The sequence below is a fragment of the Sphaerodactylus townsendi genome, linkage group LG14 (assembly GCF_021028975.2).
Source record: "Sphaerodactylus townsendi isolate TG3544 linkage group LG14, MPM_Stown_v2.3, whole genome shotgun sequence".
In the NCBI taxonomy this organism is placed as follows: domain Eukaryota; kingdom Metazoa; phylum Chordata; class Lepidosauria; order Squamata; family Sphaerodactylidae; genus Sphaerodactylus; species Sphaerodactylus townsendi.
This window is the reverse complement of record NC_059438.1, coordinates 43,709,376-43,730,484: the sequence shown is the minus strand read 5'-3', so window position 1 is coordinate 43,730,484 and position 21,109 is coordinate 43,709,376. Positions and strand designations below refer to the sequence as shown.

Here is a 21,109-nt window from a genome sequence, read left to right as displayed (position 1 = left end):
GGCAGGAATGGCTTGTTTGAAATCTCAAGAATACAAAAAACTGGGTGCAACATTAAAAGCCAGGAAAACAGGCGTGTTGTACACCGGCTGTTAGACCTGTTTTAATATGTGAATGAGTACTGCAAATATACAAATCTAAACATATACCTACCCCAAGTGTCATATACAGAAATGATATATGTGTCTATATGTAGACTTGTCCCTATGTCCACAGCTGCAAGGTACGAACTGAATCACCTAAACTGGGCTCTACAGGCTAATGGTTTCTCCACTACAAACATCAGAAGAGCTGCAAGACCAAGACCAGCCAGAGAGAAGGTGTCCTTACCATACATCAAGGGAATCACTGATTAAACAGGGAAACTGTTGAAGAAACATAACCTCCAAACAATCTTCAGACCCACCAAGAAAATCAACAAATGCTACGTTCAGCAAAGGATAGGAGGGATCCTCTAACTACTGCAGAAGTCTACCGTGAACCTTGCAGCTGTGGACAAGTCTGCATAGGCCACGAAACGCAGCATCCAGACATGAATCAAAGAACATGAAACAGACTGCAGACTAATTCTGCCAGAAAAATCAGCAATAGCAGAACACGTGATAAACCAAGCTGGACACACAATGTTATTTGAAAACACAGAAATTCTGGACCACTCTGACAGCCGCTATGTCAGACTACACAGAGAAGCCATTGAAATCCACAAGCACATGGACAATTTCAACAGGAAGGAAGAAACCATGAAAATGAACAAAATTTGGCTACTGAAAAACACTAGAATCAAGACAATGGTTAGTGAACCCCACCCAGACACCAGATGTCTCTCTGCTGGAAGCAATTAAATGGATTAAAATGCCAGGCAACTGCTATGCTCTCACTAATTGATTATGCAACTTCAGTGTTACACACATATGCTAAAATGGGTGGATTCCACTTAACACATGCAACCCACACTTGCAAATTGCACCCTTAACATTTTAAACCAATGCAAATGGTTCTTTCTCCCATCCTGGACATTCCACAGGTATATATACTCCACTCACACTACTTGTTGGACAACCCTGATCCTTCTCTCTGTATGATAGTGGCAGACTTTCTCCTGGAAATTACTAAAAGCCAGTAGATTTCCTTCATCCTAACATGTATATCCTGTATTGTATATGCTTTTTAATCTGTTTTTATTATTGTTGTACTGCTGTCTATGCCAATAAAGGCTTTCTTCACTTCACTTGCTTCACTATCACCAGATCCTCTGAAAATGCCAGCCACAGATGCAGACAAAACGTCAGGAGAGAAGGTTACTGGAACATGGCCATACAACCTGGAAAACCCACATCACCCCAGTGATTCCAGCCGTGAAAGCCTTCAACAATACAAAGGGGGAACAGATTACCGACTTTGCTGGGGAGACAAATGAATCTGATCTTACCTCAGAAAATCTCCGTATATCTTGAGTCAGAGTTCCCACCCTTTTCCACTGATAATGTTTAAGCAACTTCAGAATTGCAGGATTCACAGCATTATCGGATGGCACAGTCCGGAAGAAATAAGGGTACTTTTTCTTATCAGCTAACTCTGGTGTAGTTGCTGCAAATGAGAGCTGTAACACAAAAATCAATTAAAATTAATTTATTTAATGCAGCTATAGTCTCTATGTAATAAATGTGTTAGTTTTTTTAAAAAAAGCAAATGAATTGTGGGCACTGAACATGTTACTTCATGTTACTAAACAAATGCTTACTGCAAACAAGGCTTCAAATGAGGGCAATAGGATCTTAACCATCAATTTAAAATAGCCCTTTTGAGAGATAATTTTGATGAGTGCTAAACATTACTAACCCTAACCTGACACTGAAGTTCAAATCCAGGGTGTGGCCTGCTTGGTGTGTGGGAATCTGAAATAAATTGGGAGAGTCCCATGGATGATCAGTCTGTTCCCTTGCACAGTTGATTCTCTACTAGTCTCTCTGTTTCCCGATGGGTAAAACGTTCTCTGATTTCCCACTGAGTGTTGAGCTCCTTGATCCTGTTCTGCTCTCTCAATTTCTCTGCAAGCTTTCCCAGAGTAGCTGGATCAACATAAAGAAGCAGCTTAAAAGTAAAATGCTGGGGAAACACCACTGATTTCTTTGAATATATCATGATCAAATGTGCATCAATTTTTTTTAAAGCCTCATAATTAGATCCTGCCAATCATTGGTCTGTCAACTTACAAATTTATAACTTATTCTATAAAGCCTTTACAATTAATCTGTCTTATTTACAGACAAGTCTGACAGACACTGGACAAAAAGTGTTTCTTTTTTAAATACTTTACATCTTGTTTTATTTTTATTTATTTTATTTTTTATTTTTTATTTCGGCTTTTATACAAACATCTTCATTTTAAATGTGAGAAATTCCTGCGTTAGCTATGAGTGATAGATGCTGCTGGATACCCATTTTACCTTGGTAGTAACAACTGAAGCCAGAAGAGCCCAGGGCTGTACAACAGCAGGCAGACTTGCATTGCTCATTTATATTCTCCATGTTTTATCTTGCTTACACTTACACTTGCAGACACATGGGTACTGCAAGCTGTACTGAAGCATTCATGCTCCCCCAGCTAATTAGTGCATCATTTTCCTACCCTGATCTTTATCACTCATCCATGCCTATCAATGTTATTAGCAAAATCACACTCTTCTGTCACCACCGGGGTTGCTAGTTCCACTAAATTTAAAAAGGCAGAGCAAGTCAGGAAAGAGAAAATGAAAGTAAAGATAACAGTCATTACTAGGTCATTACTGACTCATTGAGTGACATCATATCATTAAGTTCACTAGGCAGACTATGTTTACAAAGTAGTTTGCTGTTGCCTTCCCCAGCGATCTACATTTTAACCCCAGCAAGCTGGATACCCATTTTATCACCCACAGAAGGATGAAAGGCTGAGTCAACCTGAAGCCAACTACCTGAAACCAAGTAAAAATGTATGGAGAATCATTTGCCCAGAGTACATATGAGGCATTTGGGAGTGTCTGGGTTGACAGAAGGGGCTCAGGCAAAACCTTGGCTGTCCCCATGATTTCGAAGGGAATGAAAAGCTGGACCACCCAAAACAGATCCCCTTCAATATAACATGTTGAAAATATAAGAGGTCTGGTCCTACTTTCCATCTGGTCACTAAATTATATCTCTTTGGTCTTTGAAAGAAAGCCCAGCAAGACAAATATATGTTAAACAAACAAAGAACAAAAATTAAGTACAAAACATTATAAACCATTTTGCCCAACAATAAAAAAGGGTAAAGTTCTGCAACTTTAGAATAGCTGCTTTGGTGTGTGTTCAAGTGCTGTCAAGTTGCTTCCAACCCTTGGCATCTCTATAAAAAACGTTACTACAATCACTAGAATCAACCAGGCCCGCGGTGATGAACTTATGGCACTCCAGATGTTCATGGACTAGAAATCCCATCAGCTCCTGCCAGCATGGCCAACACTGAACTAGGCTGTAATTGCAGCAGGGGGCAGGGCACATGGTGAGCTCCGGAGCACTGAGCGTGCAGCTGAGTCACACCCAGCCTGATCGCGTGATGTGCACAAGTTCGAGGGGTGGAGCACACTCCCTCTATATTAGGCAGAACGCGGTTGCTCTGGCCTTCTTCGACACCTGGAGCAAACTGAACTAGTGCTTGTTGCTACTTCAGGGAACTAGGCCATGGGGAGTGTGAGGCTTACTTTGCGTAAGTTGTTTGGAAGGTTGAGGAAGGGGTCCCCATTCTTCCGGAATGGCTCACTCGCAGGCGAACCTCCCAGGGGGGTAGGACAGCACCAGCCGGGTTAGTGGGACCTGTTTCATCCTGGGATCCCAGGAACCCTCCTGGCCCGCACCTCCCTAAGAAAATTAGAGAGAGGGCCCTGGACAGGTACTTTACGGATGTTTTTCGGTGCATGAAGGCCGAAGGCGACCCAGGGGTGATGGGCTCTAGTAAGGAGAAGAAATGGTAGGTCAAGGACAGCGTAGACTACACCTCTGCACATCTGGGCGCAAATAACAGCACTAGAATCAACTAGGCCATTATTGCGGCAGGGGGCAGAGCACATAGTGAGCTCCGGAGCAGTGAGCATGCATGCCCTGGGCCGGCTGTGCGGCTGAGTCACACCCGGCCTGATCACGTGATGCGCACGAGTTCGAGGGGCAGAGCACGCTTCCTATATATTAGGCAGCACGTGGTTGCTCTGGCCTTCTTCAATGCCTGGAGCAAACTGACCCACCCTCCCTCCCTCCCTATTTGGGCAGGTTTTGCTGCTTAATTTGTCGCAGCCTCGGCCATTTAGGCAGAGGAACACATCCTTATAAGGAGGCCAAGCTTGCATGCTGGACCTCCCCTTGGTTGGGGGCCTCCATAAGAGGCTTGGGGTGTCAGACTCTCGAACGTGGAAATAACAGAGACCGTAGGAAAGTCCTAAAGCAGTATATTTCTTGCAACGCTTAGAGTAACAATAGAAAGCTGGATCTAAGCTAGAGAGCTCAGATCCAGGAACTATATCCTTCAACTGTCCAATCCAAATTTTTCCGTAAAATTATGGGCCTGCCAAATTGTGTACCGTATGCTGTTTAGAACTGTTTAGAACTGGGCCAAAATTCATTAGTTTATAGGGCTTGGTTGAGAGCTTTTAAAATTTGGCTTCACCTGCATTTCTTGCATGATGAGCACTTGCTGATTCACCTACTTTGGTCTGATACTCAGGCTAATCCATGGTTCTCTCTGATCAAAAGGAAGATTGAATCACTTGGTATATCTCTCGACTCGCTTTTCCCGCTATCTAGTTCAGAATCCTACAACTTGTTAAAACAAAAATTGTTGGAAAGCGAATTGATTAATTTATTTAGGGCTGCTATGAAAACTTGTTCACCCTTACATCTTTCAATACCCCTATATCAAAACAGGATGGCTCCCTATTTGTATTTTTTGACGAATCCAATGCAGAGAAGAGCCCTCACACTTGCTCGCTTCAATGTTTTCCCCTCCGCTTTATTGCGTGGTAGATTTAACAACTTGGAAATGAGCGAAAGGGTATGCTCTTGTGGTGAACAACAAATTGAAACATTGGCATATCAACTGCTTTGCTGCCCTAAATCTGCTAATATCAGATCAAAATATTCCAATATTCTTTCTAGGATACCTAGTGAAATGGGAGAATCAGTTAGACTTCCTTTCCTTCTGGACAATTCTGACAATGAAACTTGTGAATTGGTAGCACAATTTTTACTGGAGGTGATGCACAATCAATAATTTATATTCTATCTTAAACCTTTGTATTTGTATACCTTTTATCTCTTGCCAGATGGTCTGCACCCATACCTTTTATACGCTTGCCAGATGGTCTGCACCCATTCCTGAAATTCCACGGGCCCTTGCTGAATCTCCCCCAGGAATGGAAATGGCTTAGCTGATTGTCCCAAAATGACCTCAAAGGGGGTTTTCCCTGTGCTGCTATGCACTGCATTATTATAGGCAAATTCAGCAAAAGGCAGCAGGTCAACCCAGTTGTCCTGATGGAAATTAATGTAACACCGTAGATACTGTTCAAGAGTCGCGTTTGTGAGTTCGCTCTGACCGTCGGAAGCTACGTGAAACGCTGACGAAAGAGCTTGATCCATGCCCAGCAGCTTCAGAAAGTGCTGCCAGAACTGCGAAATGAACTGCCCGCCGCGGTCTGATACTATCTTATCAGGGGCAGCGTGAAGCCGGTAGACGTGAGTTACAAACAAGAGGGCCAACTTGCTCACCGTCGGCAGCAAGGCGCAAGGGACAAAGTGCGCCTGCTTTGAAAACAAGTCTACAACCATCCAGATCACCGACTTCCCTCTGCTAGACAGGAGGTTGGTGATGAAATCCATAGAAATCACCTTCCAGGGCGCAGGGGGTGCCGGCAGGGGCTGGAGGAGAACGGACACCTTCCCTTGCGCCCTTTTGGCCATCCCTTGTGCCCTTTCTCCCATTTTGTGCCCTTTTGGCACAGCCAAGTTCCGATGGTCAGTCCACACCTCGAAAGGGAGGGCCGCTCCCTCCAGCCAGTGACGCCAAGCAGTCAAAGCACATTTGATCGCTCACGTCTCCTTGTCACCAACCGTCCAGTGACGCTTAGCCCCTGAAAACTTGCGGGAAAGATAGGCACAGGGATACAACCTCCCATCTTCCCCTTTCTGCAGTAGGGCTGCGCCCATAGCTTTGTCCGAAGCGTCGACATGAACAACAAGGGGCTTAGAGGGGTCGCCATGGCGTAAGAGGGACTCCGACGTGAAGGCACGTTTGAGCGCCTGTAATGCCGACTCGCATTCCGGCAACCACAACAGTGGAGCCAATGGCCTCGTCGTCACTGGCCCCTTTTCCTTCGTGCGTAGCAAATCGATGAGAGGGAGCACCAGCCGGGCAAAGTCCAGTATAAAATCCCGATAGAAGTTGGTGAAGCCCAGGAATGACTGCAACTGATGCCTGGTGCGGGGTTCCTGCCACTCCACCACATCTTGAACCTTACCCAGGTCCATCTCCAGTTGGAGATCTGGCTGGAGATCCGGTAACCCAGAAAATCTAGCAGCTCCTTATGAAAGTCACATTTGAAAAGCTTCATGAACAGGTCATTGTTGAGGAGCCGCTGTAGCACAACCCGCACAGTCTTAATGTGCTCCTCCTCCGTCTGGGAGTAAATTAGTACATCATCCAAATACACTACCACCCCCTTGAACAGAAAGTCCTGGAGTACCTCATTTATCAAACACATGAAAGTCTCGGGCGCCCCAGATAATCCAAACGGGAGGACGCAGTAGGCAAACTGGCCCAGCCTCGTGTTGAAAGCCGTCAGGTGCTCATAGCCCTTGGCGATCCGCACCCGGTAGTAGGCTTCCCACAAGTCCAACTTAGTGAAAATCTTGCCCTCGCCTAAGCAACTAAGTAAGTCCTTGATCAGTGGGAGGGGGTACTTGTTACAAGCGGAGAACGCGTTCAGTCCCCGATAGTCAGTGCACAAGCGCAAGGAGCCATCCTTCTTCTGAACAAACAGGACAGGTGCGGCAAAGTCATTGGTCACCCGTTTTATAAAGCCCCGTTTCAAGTTTTTGTCCAAAAACTCCTGAAGCGTCTGGGCTTCCGATGGACTCATGGGGTAAAGACGGTTTTTCGGTAGCTTAGCCCCAGGGAGTAACTCGATCTTACAGTCAGTCTTACGGTGGGGCAGCAGCTTGTCGCACTCCATCTCCTCTAACACCCTCCAGAGGTCCCGGTAGGGTCGAGGGATGGTTGAGATGTCCAGTGTTCTCCCAGCCACTTGGTGGGAGACCCCCGCCCACATCGGTGGGGGCCCAGACATATGGTCGCCGCAATGGGGGGGTCAACAAATTGAATAGAGTTGGAGGGCCAGGAGATATCCGGATCGTGGTCCCGCAACCAAGGCATCCCCAGCATTATGGAATATTTGGCCACCCCTGCGATGATGAACCACTGCTTCTCCCAGTGCCCCCCGCATTGGAGCAGGACTGGCTCCATCTGATGTGTGGCCGGTGGACCCCCAATGTGCCCCCATCCATTTGCTCGAACAGGATGGGGCAATGCAAGGGGACCCGCTGTAGCCCCAACTGGGTTACAAGGGTCGGCTGCATTAGGCAGCTGGTGCATCCCGAGTCAACAAGAGCCTGTGTCTGCACACTAGTCCCACAAGTCTGGTTTGACACAGTCACTGGAAGAAGGAACGGCCCGTTGGTTTCACTCACCATCAATTCCGCACCCTTCGAAGGGACCTGGCGCCAGGCGCACTTCAGGCCAGGTCGCTGTCATTTCCCGCCGACTCCTCCCTGGACTCGGGACTACCCGCCTCCTCAGAGGCCAAACTCGCCTCGCGTGACACCACTTGTAGTCCCGCACCCTTCTTGAATGGGGACTTCCTCCCTGGACCCGTAGTCGTCCCAGCCTTCGCTGCGCCGCTGGCTGGGACCACCGGAGAGTCGGGTTTCTTACTCAGACACACAGCTGCCTTGTGCCCCTCACCACCGCAATTCAGGCAGAGCCCCAGCTGTCGCCGTCGAGCATAAAGCGATTCCCTTGCCTCCTTGCTACCGGTAGCTGGGGAGGTGCCCTCCGACGGGGGACGGGGGGAAGCCGGCGGAGGGTTGATCCATTGTTTCAGTAGCTGCACTCTACGTAGACAGACCCCCGCTTCGCCCGCCCACGTGTACTACCCCGCCAGGGAGGTCAGCTCCGCAGTCACAATGGCCCATTGTGCCACCTCTGGGTGAAGTCCCTCTCAGAAGAAGTGGATCTTCACCTGCTCTGGCCAATCCTGAACCACCCCGGCTAGCTGGCGGAACTCTGAGACATACTCACTCACGGATCGGGATGCTTGCCGCAGCCTGACCCGGGCCTTCTCCTCCTCGAACGGATCCTCGAACTGCCGCCATAGGGCCAACACGAAGTGGGGGAAGGAACGCAATTCGGGCGCCCGGCTCTTGTAAAGTCCCACGTACCAACTGGCCACCACTCCCTCCAGGAGAGCCCCCACTTCATGTACCTGCTCAACCTCATCCTCATAGTCACCGCCGTGCTTTTCCATATGCGCCTCAACCTGTACGAGGAAGTAGGCCAGCTTCTCCATCGTCCTGTCAAAACGGGCCTTCAAATGCCACCACCACTGCGGGGCCTGTGGCGGTTGCAGCCCAGGCGGGCCTGGTTGCCCCAGCTGCCCAGGTGGTTCGTCATTGGGGGGCGCGGGCCCCGGCCACTCCCCCTCCAGAGGAGGCGGCAGCAACTGCAGCAGATCCTGACAATCCTGCAGCGGATCCTGAGGAGCTCCATGTTGCGCCGCATTTCATCTTGCTCTCGCTGCCAGGCAACTGCACCTTGCTCAGGGGCCCATGCCCCTACCCGGACGTGGGCCCCAACCACTCACTTTGCGCCGCCGGGTCCCACTCCAAATAAATGTCCTGGTCTATGGGCTGCATGAGCCAACTTGACCCCCCAGCACAGCCGCCAAGAAGGGGCCCAAGAGTAGGGCGATCCCACGCTCTCCCCACCGCTGGTGCTCTGCGCTGCACCCAAGGGACGATCATGTTGGTCGGGCATCCTTCTCCTCATCTCCTGAGCAGGGCTCCTCGTCCTTCTCCGGGACCAGCCCCGTCCCTTCATCAGGTTCACCAGTGAGGGACCCGGTTGTCGTTCCATCCTTTCCGGCCATGGATCTGAGTGCAGGTCAAACTGGGAGATCCAGCTTAATGTCAGACTCTCGAATGTGGAAATAACAGAGCGCAGGAAAGTCCTAAAGCAGTTTATTTCTTACAATGCGTAGAGTAACAATAGAAAGCTGGATCTAAGCTAGAGAGCTCAGATCCAGGAACTATATCCTTCAACACCCCCCCCCCCGTTTCGCCCCACAACAAATGTCCTGTGAAAATGGGCCTTCAAACGCCACCGCTGCTGCGGGGCCTGTGGCGGTTGCCCCGGCTGCCCAGGTGGTTCGTCATTGCACTACAGAGCTTCAAAGAACCTGGGAACCGTTCACACCTTCTTGCAGATGAGCTGACGCCAGGAGGTTGCCAGGAAGGGAAGAGGGAAACAGGAAAGCATTTACAGGAAAACATTTGCAATTCCCACACAGCAAGACATCTAGGCACTGACATCTAGGCACTGACATGGCGTGGGGCGGACTCATGGCACATGCTGCGGAGGCCCCTGTAATCGAGCCCGACACGCCAGCAGAAAGGGGGCCACACGGGCGGGCGCCCAGGTGGCCCAGTACCTCTCTGTCCCCCCCAAATATGGATTGGGATTGGTGACAGGGTCAGCCAGGCTGCTTGGATGTGCTCCTCTTGCTTGCCCAGCTTCTGCCTCAATAAAAAGGGCCGCAGCCCATTTTAATTCCCAGACATGTCCTGAGGTTATTCACCAGATGGAACCTCTGCACATCTGGGCACAAATCAATATCCTCCAAACAGAGACGTAGGTATAGATTTGTTATGGGGGATTGGAGGCAGGGCCATGCCCCCACCTGCCCCTGGGGGCATGGCCACACCTCCCCAAGCCCCGCCCCGGCCTCAGTGCTTATAAAAGCAGCTCTCCGAGGCTGGAATCCACCCCCAAACAGCATCACTTTCAATGGTGTTTAAACTAGAGAACCTAAATTCTCCTTTTAAATCCACCTTAAAGGGAGAATCTGGAGTCCCCAGTTAAAACAACATTGAAAGTGATGCTGTTTTGGAGTGGATTATCCCCCACCCTGGAACAGCATCACTTTCAATGTTGTTTTAACTGGGAACCTCACATTCTCCCTTTAAATCCATGCTGAAGGGGGTGGATTTAAAAGGAGAATCTGGGGAAACTTGGGGGGTACCTGCTGTCAGGGGTACAATTGTTAAGATAGCAGCACCAAACTTTCAGGGTATCTTTAGGAGACTCTCCTAATGATACCACTTAGGTTTGGTGAAGTTTGGTTCTGGGGGTCCAAAGTTATGAGCCCTCAAATGTGTAGCCCCCATCTTTTATAGCTCCCATTGGAAACAATGGGAAATGGGGCACCCCCTTGGGAGTCCATAACTTTGGACCCCCTGAACCAAACTTCACAAAACCTGGGTGGTATTAGTAAGAGACTCTCCTGATAGTACCAGCCAGGGTTGGTGAAGTGTGGTTCAGGGGGTCCAAAGTTGTGAGCCCACAAATGTGTAGCCCCCATCTTCTATTAGCTCCCATTGGAAAATGGGGATGGGGCACCCCCTCTGGGAGTCCATAACTTTGGACCTCCTAACCCAAACTTCACAAAACCTGGGTGGTATTAGTAAGAGACTCTCCTGATGATACTACCCAGGTTTGGTGAAGGTTGGTTTAGGGGGTCCAAAGTTATGGACCCTCAAAGTGTAGCCCCCAACTTCTATTAGCTTCCATTGAAAACAATGGGGGATGGGGCACTCCCTTTGGGAGTCCATAACTTTGGACCCCCTAAACCAAACTTCACAAAACCTGGGTGGCATCATCAGGAGAGCCTCTCGAAACATCCCTGTCAAAACACTTTAAAATATCAAAAAACCCCAGAGGGGGGCGGAGCTTCAGACATGAATGGGGGGGTTGAACCCAGAACCCCCCCCCCCTTACCTATGTCCTTGCCTCCAAAACTTCCACTCGCTAATAGCCTTGCTCAGGTTTGGCAAACTGAGGGCCATGGCTTCCTTTATAGAGCCAATCCATCTTATGCTGGGTCTTTCCCTTTTCCTGCTGTCTTCAACCTTTCCTAGCATTATTGTCTTTCCCAGTGACTGTTGTCATTATGTGACCAAAGTACGATACCCTCAGTTTAGTCATTTAAGCTACTAGAGAGTGTTCAGGCTTGATTTGATCTAGAAACCACTTATTTTTTAAGGGTGGTTCATGACATCCATAACACTCTTTTCCAACACCACATTTCAAAAGAATCCACTTTCTTCCTGTAAGCTTTCTTCATAGTCCAACTTTCACACCCATACATAGTCATAGGAAATACTATGGCATGAACTAACTTGACGTTGGTTGCCAGGGACAATTACACTGTGAGTGACTTTGTTAGGAGTTTAGCCTCTCTTTTTTTTTTAAAAAAAAATCTCTTTTAATTATTTTATCATTTAGGAATACATATTAATTGGTAGACAATCTAACTTAAAGAGTGTAGACCCCTTATGGCATTCCTCCCAGCTTCGCTGACATGCACAAACCCCCTTAGCATGTTAAGGTGTGCATCCAAAAGGGGTAGCTGCTTTGATATGATTTATTTCTCTCCTATCTATGCACGGCATCTCACAATCCACAAAACACTCTAATTAATATACAGCAAATAATGCGGAAAGCACCACAGAGCTCCTATCCAACAATAATTTTAAAATTATGTAAAATCACACTATAATGTTCTACAAAGTAATTACTTTTAATGTGTTTTCACACTCACTCACACGCACACACGCACGCACGCACGCACGCACGCACGCGCACACACACACCAAGCTTAAACTAAATCAGACAGGAAGCATTGTTACAGCATGGTCATCCATACTGTCTGCAAATCCAGTGGATGTCTATGCCATTGTGTCTGGTTACAAGATGTGGTTACAAGAAATAGCTGACTATTCTAATCTGGAGGAACCGGGTTTGATTCCCAGCTCTGCTGCCTGAGCTGTGGAGGCTTATCTGGGGAATTCAGACTAGCCTGTACACTCCCACACAGCTGGGTGACTTTGGGCTAGTCACAGCTGCTCGGAGCTCTCTCAGCCCCACCTACCTCACAGGGTGTTTGTTGTGAGGGGGGAAGGGCAAGGAGATTGTAAGCCCCTTTGAGTCTCCTGCAGGAGAGAAAGGGGGGGATATGAATCCAAACTCCTCCTCCTCCTCCTCCTCCTCTTCCTCCTCCTCCTCCTCCTCCTCCTCCTCCTCCTCCTCCTCCTCCTCTTCTTCCTCTTCTTCTTCTTCTTCTTCTTCTTCTTCTTCTTCTTCTTCTTCTTCTTCTTCTTCTTCTTCTTCTTCTTCTTCTTCTTCTTCTTCTTCTTCTTCTTCTATTATGGTTTTCTAGTACAGGGCCAACTAGACTCCAAAGTCTTTGGATTAGGGCTTTTGCAAGGGCTTTCACACCTGTGGTGTCCTCTGGAGCTCCGAATGACAGAGCACCTGGAACAGGGGCTACAGCTATTGGAAAATGACCCACATTCCAGAGACTCTTTACACACCTCTCAAGAGGAACTACAACGAGTATCATGGCCATGTGAGGATAACTCTGAAGACGGTTGTTAGGGTGCTGAAGGAACAATCGATACCCTCTTGAACCTGGAAGAGGACATCATAACTGATGTTATGGGTGCCTGCTGGCTCCTCCATATAACATCAATGAGATCAGAGGAGCCATCTTATACATTCAGTATCAACTGCTATTACGGTCCTTGTGGAGAAAGTGTCTGCATTAGCCTAATTGTAGCCATTTTGGTTGTAAGTTCTCATGAAGTGGTTCTCAAAATAATTTCCTATCTTTGGCTTCCCCCCAGCTTTTCCAACCTGATAGCAAGTAGCGGTTAACTGAAGGTCACAGCCCAGCTGCATGAAGTTTTCCTCACGCTGAAACTTCAATAAACCCTCAAGTCCGGCACCTGATAACAATGATGAATCACACCTACTGTCTTTGCTAATTGGCACTAACCCTTGATTGGTTTGCTTAGATCTCCTGATGTGCAACATCTCTATAATTGTCTTTTCAATATTGTATCAGTTAATCTTTTTCCTGCCTGTAGCTGCAGACATCATAATCATGTCACCTTTCACTTGCTAGAGCTTTTTGAATATTTTCCTGCTTGCTTTTGGACTTAACAGCTATGCTACCATGGATATGTTTCATGCTTTGATTTTATTTGGTTCAATTATTTTGATGTTGCTGGCTCTTATACAATGGATTACATGTACTTTATGCCAGTGCTCTATATTTTGTTGAATGAGTGCTGAGTTCAATAAATGTAAGGTTGTGGTTTGATGTGTGTTTCTATCATGCAGGAGCTCTACTTGGCAGGATGAAAGCAAGCAAGCAGCAGACAGACTCTGGTTTGTTTGGGTCACCTCCTATCCTAACCATGCTGGTTCAACAAACTATGGCTAAAATAAATCTCTGTTTGCAATGACATCTGTATGCAACCAAACTCCTAATTGGATAACTGGGCAACAGAATAACAGATGAGATTCAGTGCCTTAACTATAAAGCGATACCCATTGAAGGGGGGGGGGGGGATCCTAACTCCAAAGACACAGTGAAACAGGGAATAAATTGAATGCAATTACCAGGAAAGATAGTTCAGTCACAGTAGAAAGCTAATTTAAAAATGTCAGCTCAGTGTGTCACAGTAGTGAAAAACACAAACTTACCATATCAATTCTTGGAAAAGCAACTGAGCTTAAGTATAGTAATGTGTCAGTTTCCCCATTCAGACAATAACTCACTTGATGGGTTCAAGGATTTTATTGAAGACGTGAGAGAGACAGCAGAAGACTGTTCTGGTGAATGGGTGCCAGAACAATTGATAATATGATGTAGCAGTTCCCCACCCCCACAGGTGAACCAGTACATTGGAAACAGTCCACCTGAAGTCTCCTCCCAGCTCAGAGCTCCAAGGTCAGGGAAACAGATAAGCGGCACTTGCAAACGCTAAAGCTCTCCCCGGTTATCCCCCCCTCCCAACAGTGGCATCCTGACATTATGCCATCGTTGCCAAGACCCATTCTCAGGGGAGGTTGGGAGATATTGACATCTTATATCCCTCAGCTGGATGTGTAAAATATTATAATTAATTTTTATTATTTAATTTATTTATTTTATTCCCTGAGATTGATTAGCTTTATGCCCAACAAATGATTTCGATTTTGAGAAACTATGAAGGGAGGGAGTCTAATAAGATATAAAACTCTAATTTACATATTCCCCTGCACTCATCCAGGTCTTCCTTAAACAATATTCTAATTCGCTGGGTGTGCATGTGAAAAATCTTGTGTGTGTGTGTGTCTGTGTGTGTGTCTGTGTGTCTCTGTGTGTGGAGAATGTCAAGACCTGTTCCCATATGGCCTTACCATGCTTCTGGGGGAGGCCAGAAGATAATGAACACCTCACATCCCTCAGCTTGATGCACAAGTATAACAATTAATTATTTCTTTTTACATCTATTTTAATTATATCATTTCCTGATATTGACAAGCTGTATTCCCAATGGACAATTTTGATTTTTAGAAGCTCTGGTGGGAAGGAACCTAATCTATATATATAAAAAGCAAACCGTGAGTTTGTTACTCATGCCCTAATGCAGAAACAGCTGGACGGATCACCCCCAAATTTGCATATGATGTCCCTCCCTGTTGTGGGCAGGTAATCAAATCACCGAAAGTCCATACCTGAGCCAGGTAAAACGTCTTTTTCCTGGCGCGCCAGACCATGAAGCTGGTTGTGCTTATCTGTCACCCTTAGAATGTTCGTGCAGCATGTCTGTGGCCTGAGGGGTTGGTATGTCCTTACAATGTTCGCGTAGATGGCCACAGATGAGCATTGAAAACAGTAAATAGGTGATACTGTTAGGTAATACAAGTGGAAGTGGAACACATACACACTTTGCCGTGTGAGATGTCAGGTGGGGTCCCCCCCTCACACACAGGTAACTTTCACTCTCTGTGCCTCACCCACTGCTACCACACAAAACACATACTCTCATACACATCCAGCTCATCCTCACACACCTCACTCTGCCCTCCCTCACATCCAACCACCACTTCCCCACCCAGATTCGCCATAGCTCTCTTTTACTAAAAGCGAGCTGGAGTTTGCCTTTTTCTTCTAAGAAAATCCGCGGGGTGGGGGCGAACCAACACTACAGGCTCCGCTTCTTTTGCACATGGCCCTTTAAGAACCCAAGGAGCTGGCCTCGATCTGAGTGCCTCACCACCCTGCCTCTGCTGCCTGACTGGGATAGCTTCCTTGCCCCAGTTCTGCCTTACCCAAGCCAGAACTGTGCATGTCAACCAGCCTCATGGACAGCGGGATTCACACTCTGGACAGTTCCGTTGTGAAATGGGAAGGGTTACCTTATACTAAAAAAAAGACACTACCATATAACAATATGGATTGAAAAGGGAAAGAGGGATTCCATTTGACCACCCCAAAAGGCTATGCTGCAGATCATTGGACCTGAATGGACATCTGTGTGGGTTGCGGACTGTGATGAGATTGCCACAGCAGCGTGTGGCCGGGCCCCGCTAGTAGGAAATAAAACTTCTAATTTACATGGGAATTCTCAATTCTGACAATGACAGATTATTCACAACTCTCAATCAATTTAGAAAATATTATTCTGACACTTCTGTCTGGATTTATTGGGGAGGTCAATAAACATGATGATCAAAAATCTGCCCTGTATCATGGAGAACCACATTTAGCAGTTCCCTGAAATGATCCTTTCGCTATATGGTACCCAGATGAGAGGAGGTATATAATACCATTGACATTTAGGCCAAATCCCCACCGGGAAATTCAATCGAGATCAAACCAAGTTTGAAAATAAACTGCACCTTTTCATCGAGGTTTCAACCTCCCCACCTCAGCATGTTTCCAGTGAAGACATGTAGGCCTATCTCAGATTCAAGAAATGTAACAATCCCCACAATTGGCTTGGAGGGTCTCTTCTGATTGGCTGTCGTGCCGTGTTGGGACGGGACCTTTTTTGTTCTCCTGCAAAAATGTGCCGACGTTATGACGTCAGAACATCACATATCCTTTGCCCAAGTTTCTGGATGGTTCACATTCTCTCATGCTCTCGCAAGAACAGCACTGCGCACACTGATTGATTGTAAGGCATTTGCGTCACGCTCCACGGCGGGAAATTTGAACCCTGATCCTTCCCTCCAAACTGGATTGAAGAAGTGTTTTTTTTAAAAAAAGTAGTACTTTCAAGCAGGTTCAGCAAAGACGCGGGATAAGGGGGAGAATGAGCGCCAGAACCAGGATGAATCCTTGTTAATCAGGCAGTGGAGAGTTCTTCCTGAATCCTTGATTTTTCGCTTGAGTATCACGCGATTAATTGACTGTGGGGGATCGGCCTTACATACAGTGGACCTCAAACTGTGTTTATAGCACTCCCAGTTACACATCTCTTTACCCCTCCTTCTGCACTTCCAGAAATGCGAGAAAGTCCAACTGGGTTAGGCTGATCAGATTTCCTAGCTAGCCCTTCTTTTCCTAGCTAGCCCTTCTTTTCCTATATTCTCCCCCCCACACACACACACACCTGGGCAGGGTCATGCACTGGTCATTCCCAGCTGGGGATGGCCATACCTTCCCCTCTAGCAGCTACATCAACTCTGAATGTGGTCTACCATGAGCTCTCATTGCTGTGGTATTTAGAGCTGAGTTTGTATCTGGGGACAGCCTAGGACCATGGTGGCGAACCTTTGGCACTCCAGATGTTATGGACTACAATTCCCATCAGCCCCTGCCAACATGGCCAATTGGCAGGGGCTGATGGGAATTGTAGTCCATAACATCTGGAGTGCCAAAGGTTCGCCACCACGGGCCTAGGACTTGTACAAAGCCAAATAGCTGCAACCAGCTCAGCCCAATGGGGTGAAAGGACAAGGGCGTTCAGGTTGGCCTTGAGTTGGGTCAGATATATTTTTGAAATATGTTTGCAAACCATTTGATATTTGGGGAGGAGGAGGGCTCTGCTGCAGGAGTAGCCACTCTTACCCCCACCCCCGCCCGTGCTGAAGGCTTTCTAGCACAGACCACTTTAATTAATCAACAGTGGAAGGAGTAGAGGGATTTTGCAAAATCTAGAAGGGGGAACAATTTTGATTGTTCTTGCAGAGTAATATTTTGATTGATATCTTGCAATGGAATCTTTAAATTTACATACTTTTCTACATGCTTTGACCAGCTATTTAGAGTCTTAGACAAAGAAGTATCATTAGCAAATTTAATGTTAATAAAAATTACATACATGAATAATTATTATTACATAGGTGTATTTCTTAATATTTAAATTAAAAGTCTGTAACAAAATGTGCATGTAAGGATCAAAATGTGTGCAGTGGTTGTTCATGCCTTGCGGCTCTTAAACATCTGAAGCTTATTCTATGAGGCTCATTCATTAAGCAAGTTTGCCCCCCTCCCCCGCTATAGCCCCTCCTGTATTTAGTATGTGAACAGATCATCTACCCCCGCTCTGCAGGTGATACTAATGGAAAGTTTAATTACCCTTAAACCCTCTTTTTCCCTCTCAGTTGTTCTTAACACTCAAACTGAATGTTACACTCAGCTATCAGCTGACATCTTTGGAGCTGAGAGCTGGCAAGTGTGAAAACAGCTGCGACAGGAACTGCTTTGTAATCACAACAATCAAGCTGTCACATCAACTTCCTACCTCTAATTCATCTCAGGAGTGTCTGGAGAGCAGATAACAAAAGGCAACATTCAGAAACACATTATCAACGCTAGATTGCAATATTTCACAAAACAATAAATGAAAACAATCTTTTTAAAGAAAGAGGTGATGTTAACTCAATGTCTCTACTTGGAATAAAGTAGTTTGAGTACAGATCCTATTGCCTTTTATTACAAGTATATGATGATGGTAGGCAGTGCTATTCATAATTATCAGAAAGGAGAAAAGGCAAGCATATAATAGAAAACTGAACGCTGCTTGTGTTGTTAACAGCAATCTTGTATAACAGGCAGAAATTCAAAATTTGAAGTTTTGCCCAACAGGATGAAGTGGAAGGAAAAGTTAACCCCCAATTCTGTCAGTTGTGCATGTGTTAAACAGGGTTCCTTTGCAGATGGGAGATGCAAGCCAAGCACCCACATCAAGCCTTGTGGCAAATGGTTTATCTTAAAGCTGACAATAAAAACATGCAGTGGAAGCGTTACTAGGCCCTCCTAGGCAGAGAAACACTTGTCTAAGCTCAGGTAAGCTCAAGAGCCTTAATGGGAGGAAGGAAGGGCAAGGCAGCCCTCTCCACTAGTCTCTTGCCTTGAAAACCCTACTGGCACTTTACACACAAACACGGATTGTTTGGAATTACATTGCAAGAATGTGAATATGCAGCCTTCAATCCACATCTCTGTGGGCAGCCTTATAATAGTCACTGGATGTTGTAGCTCAGGGCTCCCCCATGGTCTGCCTCGTGTGTCCGGAAAGTCAGCAAGACAGTAGGCCACGGTGAAGGCAGAAACAAGGGCTTTGCACATGGATCCTCTGCACCAGTCTCTGCTGATTGCTGAATGACTTGGGATCCTGTGAACAGGATCTGTGGGTTAGCTTGGAGGCAGTGGGGGTTAGGGAACATTGTTTTTCCCCCTTTTGTGTGTATTTATTTCTCCATGTATTCTACTCCTTGCTACTTGTGTGTGTGTGTGTGTGTGTGTGTGTGTGTGTGTGTGTGTGTGTGTGTGTGTGTGTCCGCTGCTTCTTCTAGGTGCATGTGTGTTTGTTTGCTTGGCTGCATCTCCTATGGCAACCATATTGTGTGTGGCTCCGCCTCCTGAGACAGCTGTTTTGTAGTGACCTTGACCACCCTGCCTTGAAATTCCAAGGATGTGAGCAGGTTCAAAAAGGTTGGCCACCTGTTGTAGCTGCAAATCACTAGATACCTGGAACTAGAGCAACCAAATGCAAAGGAAGGCAGGAAAAGCTAACTTCCCCTTTTGATGACAAACCACAGAGCCCCTGACATTCCCCCTTGTACTGGAAGTATGACAGGGATTCTGCCTTCCTTTGCTTCTGTGCTCTCTACATCAACAAGCATAAATCAGGTGTCCTTATAAAGAGCATTAGTGACTTGTCTTTATTTCACTAGAACAGAGGACTTCGATAATGTTCCAACATGCAACAGGTCACACAGGAAACCCAGGAAGATCTTGCTGAGCAAACCTTTGGTTTCTTTCCATCCTTATCTTCTACCCCACTGCATCGTTTCAACTCATGAAGACGGGGGGAGGGAATGGTATTGTATTGTATTGTATTGCGGGTGGTGTTTTTCAGTCTAGGGAGTGATTCACCTTTTCATGCTCTGCAGCAGCAGCAGTATTGGTGAATGCAAATCCTGTGTTTGGGTGGAGTCAATACTACAATACAATGTAAGGAATTCCATAGAAGCAGAAATAAAAGGCTTTTTTGGTGTAAAAGACCGTTTATTCAGACATCCTAGAAAGCTCACGTACACGACGTGGCAGGAATAAAGTCTCCCGCCAGAAACACAGGTTATAACTCTGTCCATCCCATCCCCCCTCCCGGTTTCTCATGGGAACGGTGTTCTCATCTCCCTCGAAGAGATAAGGCCTCCACCAGAGTCTCCGCACTGCAGATGCCTATGGCCCATCGGCCCGGATTTTGGAACTCAGTCAAGGCCAGGCGGCTGTTCTGGAACATCAACACTCGCGTTGAAACTCTTACACTCTGCCTCCCTTAAGAAAAACTTCTCCCCCCAGGTTTGTGCGGAGGAAGGTCTCTGCGGTGGAAAACTGAGAGGAAATAAGGGAAGGGGCGTCAATATTTTCTGAATAGACCGACACATTGATTATGCGGCTACCCAGAGGAATATCCCACCCAAGAGACTAAATATTGCAAGCCGTTTCATGCGGTTAAAGCGAAAGAGTCCAGATGATGGCGTCAATTTCGTAATGCTTGTGGCCATCAATTATAGCTTTCCAGCGGGGGGGGTATCTCCTCGGAGGGTTAGGTGCCAGGCATCGTGAAACGGGAGCCTCCTTGAGTAAACTGGAATGAAAGACAGGATGGATATTACTTAGAGAATTAGAGCAAGTCTTAACCCGGGCAGTGACATCATTAATCACTTTAGTAATCTTAAAAGGTCCCACCGAATCTTTTGCCCAGTTTTGAAAATGTACCCTATGTAATGCGTCTCTAGAGATTCTTGGTAGACAAATATACCCAGGCGCCCCTGCGAAGGTGAAAGTTCAGAGGCGGTGCTTATCCGCTTGAAGCTTTTGGGGAATCTTTTAGCTTGTTTGTAAAGCATGGTCTGGACTGTTTTCCACCCCCCTCTCAGCCAGAGATGAAATCCACTGTTGAAACTCTGGAGGATTCAACGCTTCTTCGGGTAGTTGTGGCAACGGAGGGAAGGACCCGACCAGACACAATTCCTCGGAAGGGGTTTGTACTGCTATGAACCGCATTATTGTAGGCGATTCCCTGCAAAGCGGGATTAAATCGCAGACCAGTTGTCTTGGTGATAGTTGGTGTAATGCACCGTGAAATACTGTTCCAGGGTTCTGTTCGTTCTACTCCGACTCACCGTCACTTTGAACGTGGTAGTGGGCGGCAGATTGCCACGGGCGGCCCCTGCACAAGCCCAGAAAAGAACTCCAGAACTTTGCAGAAATGAATTGGGGCCCGCGGTGGACGGACACCACCTTGCAGCCCGGGGAGGAATGTAGAGCTATATATATGCTGAATGAACACAGTACTGGGCTAACTTAGGAGGCCCGGAGGGGATGGAAGTACATGGGATGAAAATGGGCTTGCTTGGAGAGAAAATAAATCCCACCACCACCCACAAGACTGTGTTGCCCTGACTCTCCTGGCAAATCC

At 46.9% G+C, this 21,109-nt stretch overlaps 1 protein-coding gene across 1 annotated transcript in view; it reads right to left on the bottom strand.

Annotated features, from left to right (window-relative positions):
* Positions 1-21,109, bottom strand: part of GABBR2 (gamma-aminobutyric acid type B receptor subunit 2) — a 425,828-nt gene that overhangs the window by 307,393 nt on the left and 97,326 nt on the right. The window contains exon 3 of the mRNA XM_048516192.1: positions 1,428-1,598. Coding sequence (XP_048372149.1) covers positions 1,428-1,598 — 171 coding nt within the window. The remainder of the gene's footprint in view (positions 1-1,427; positions 1,599-21,109) is intronic.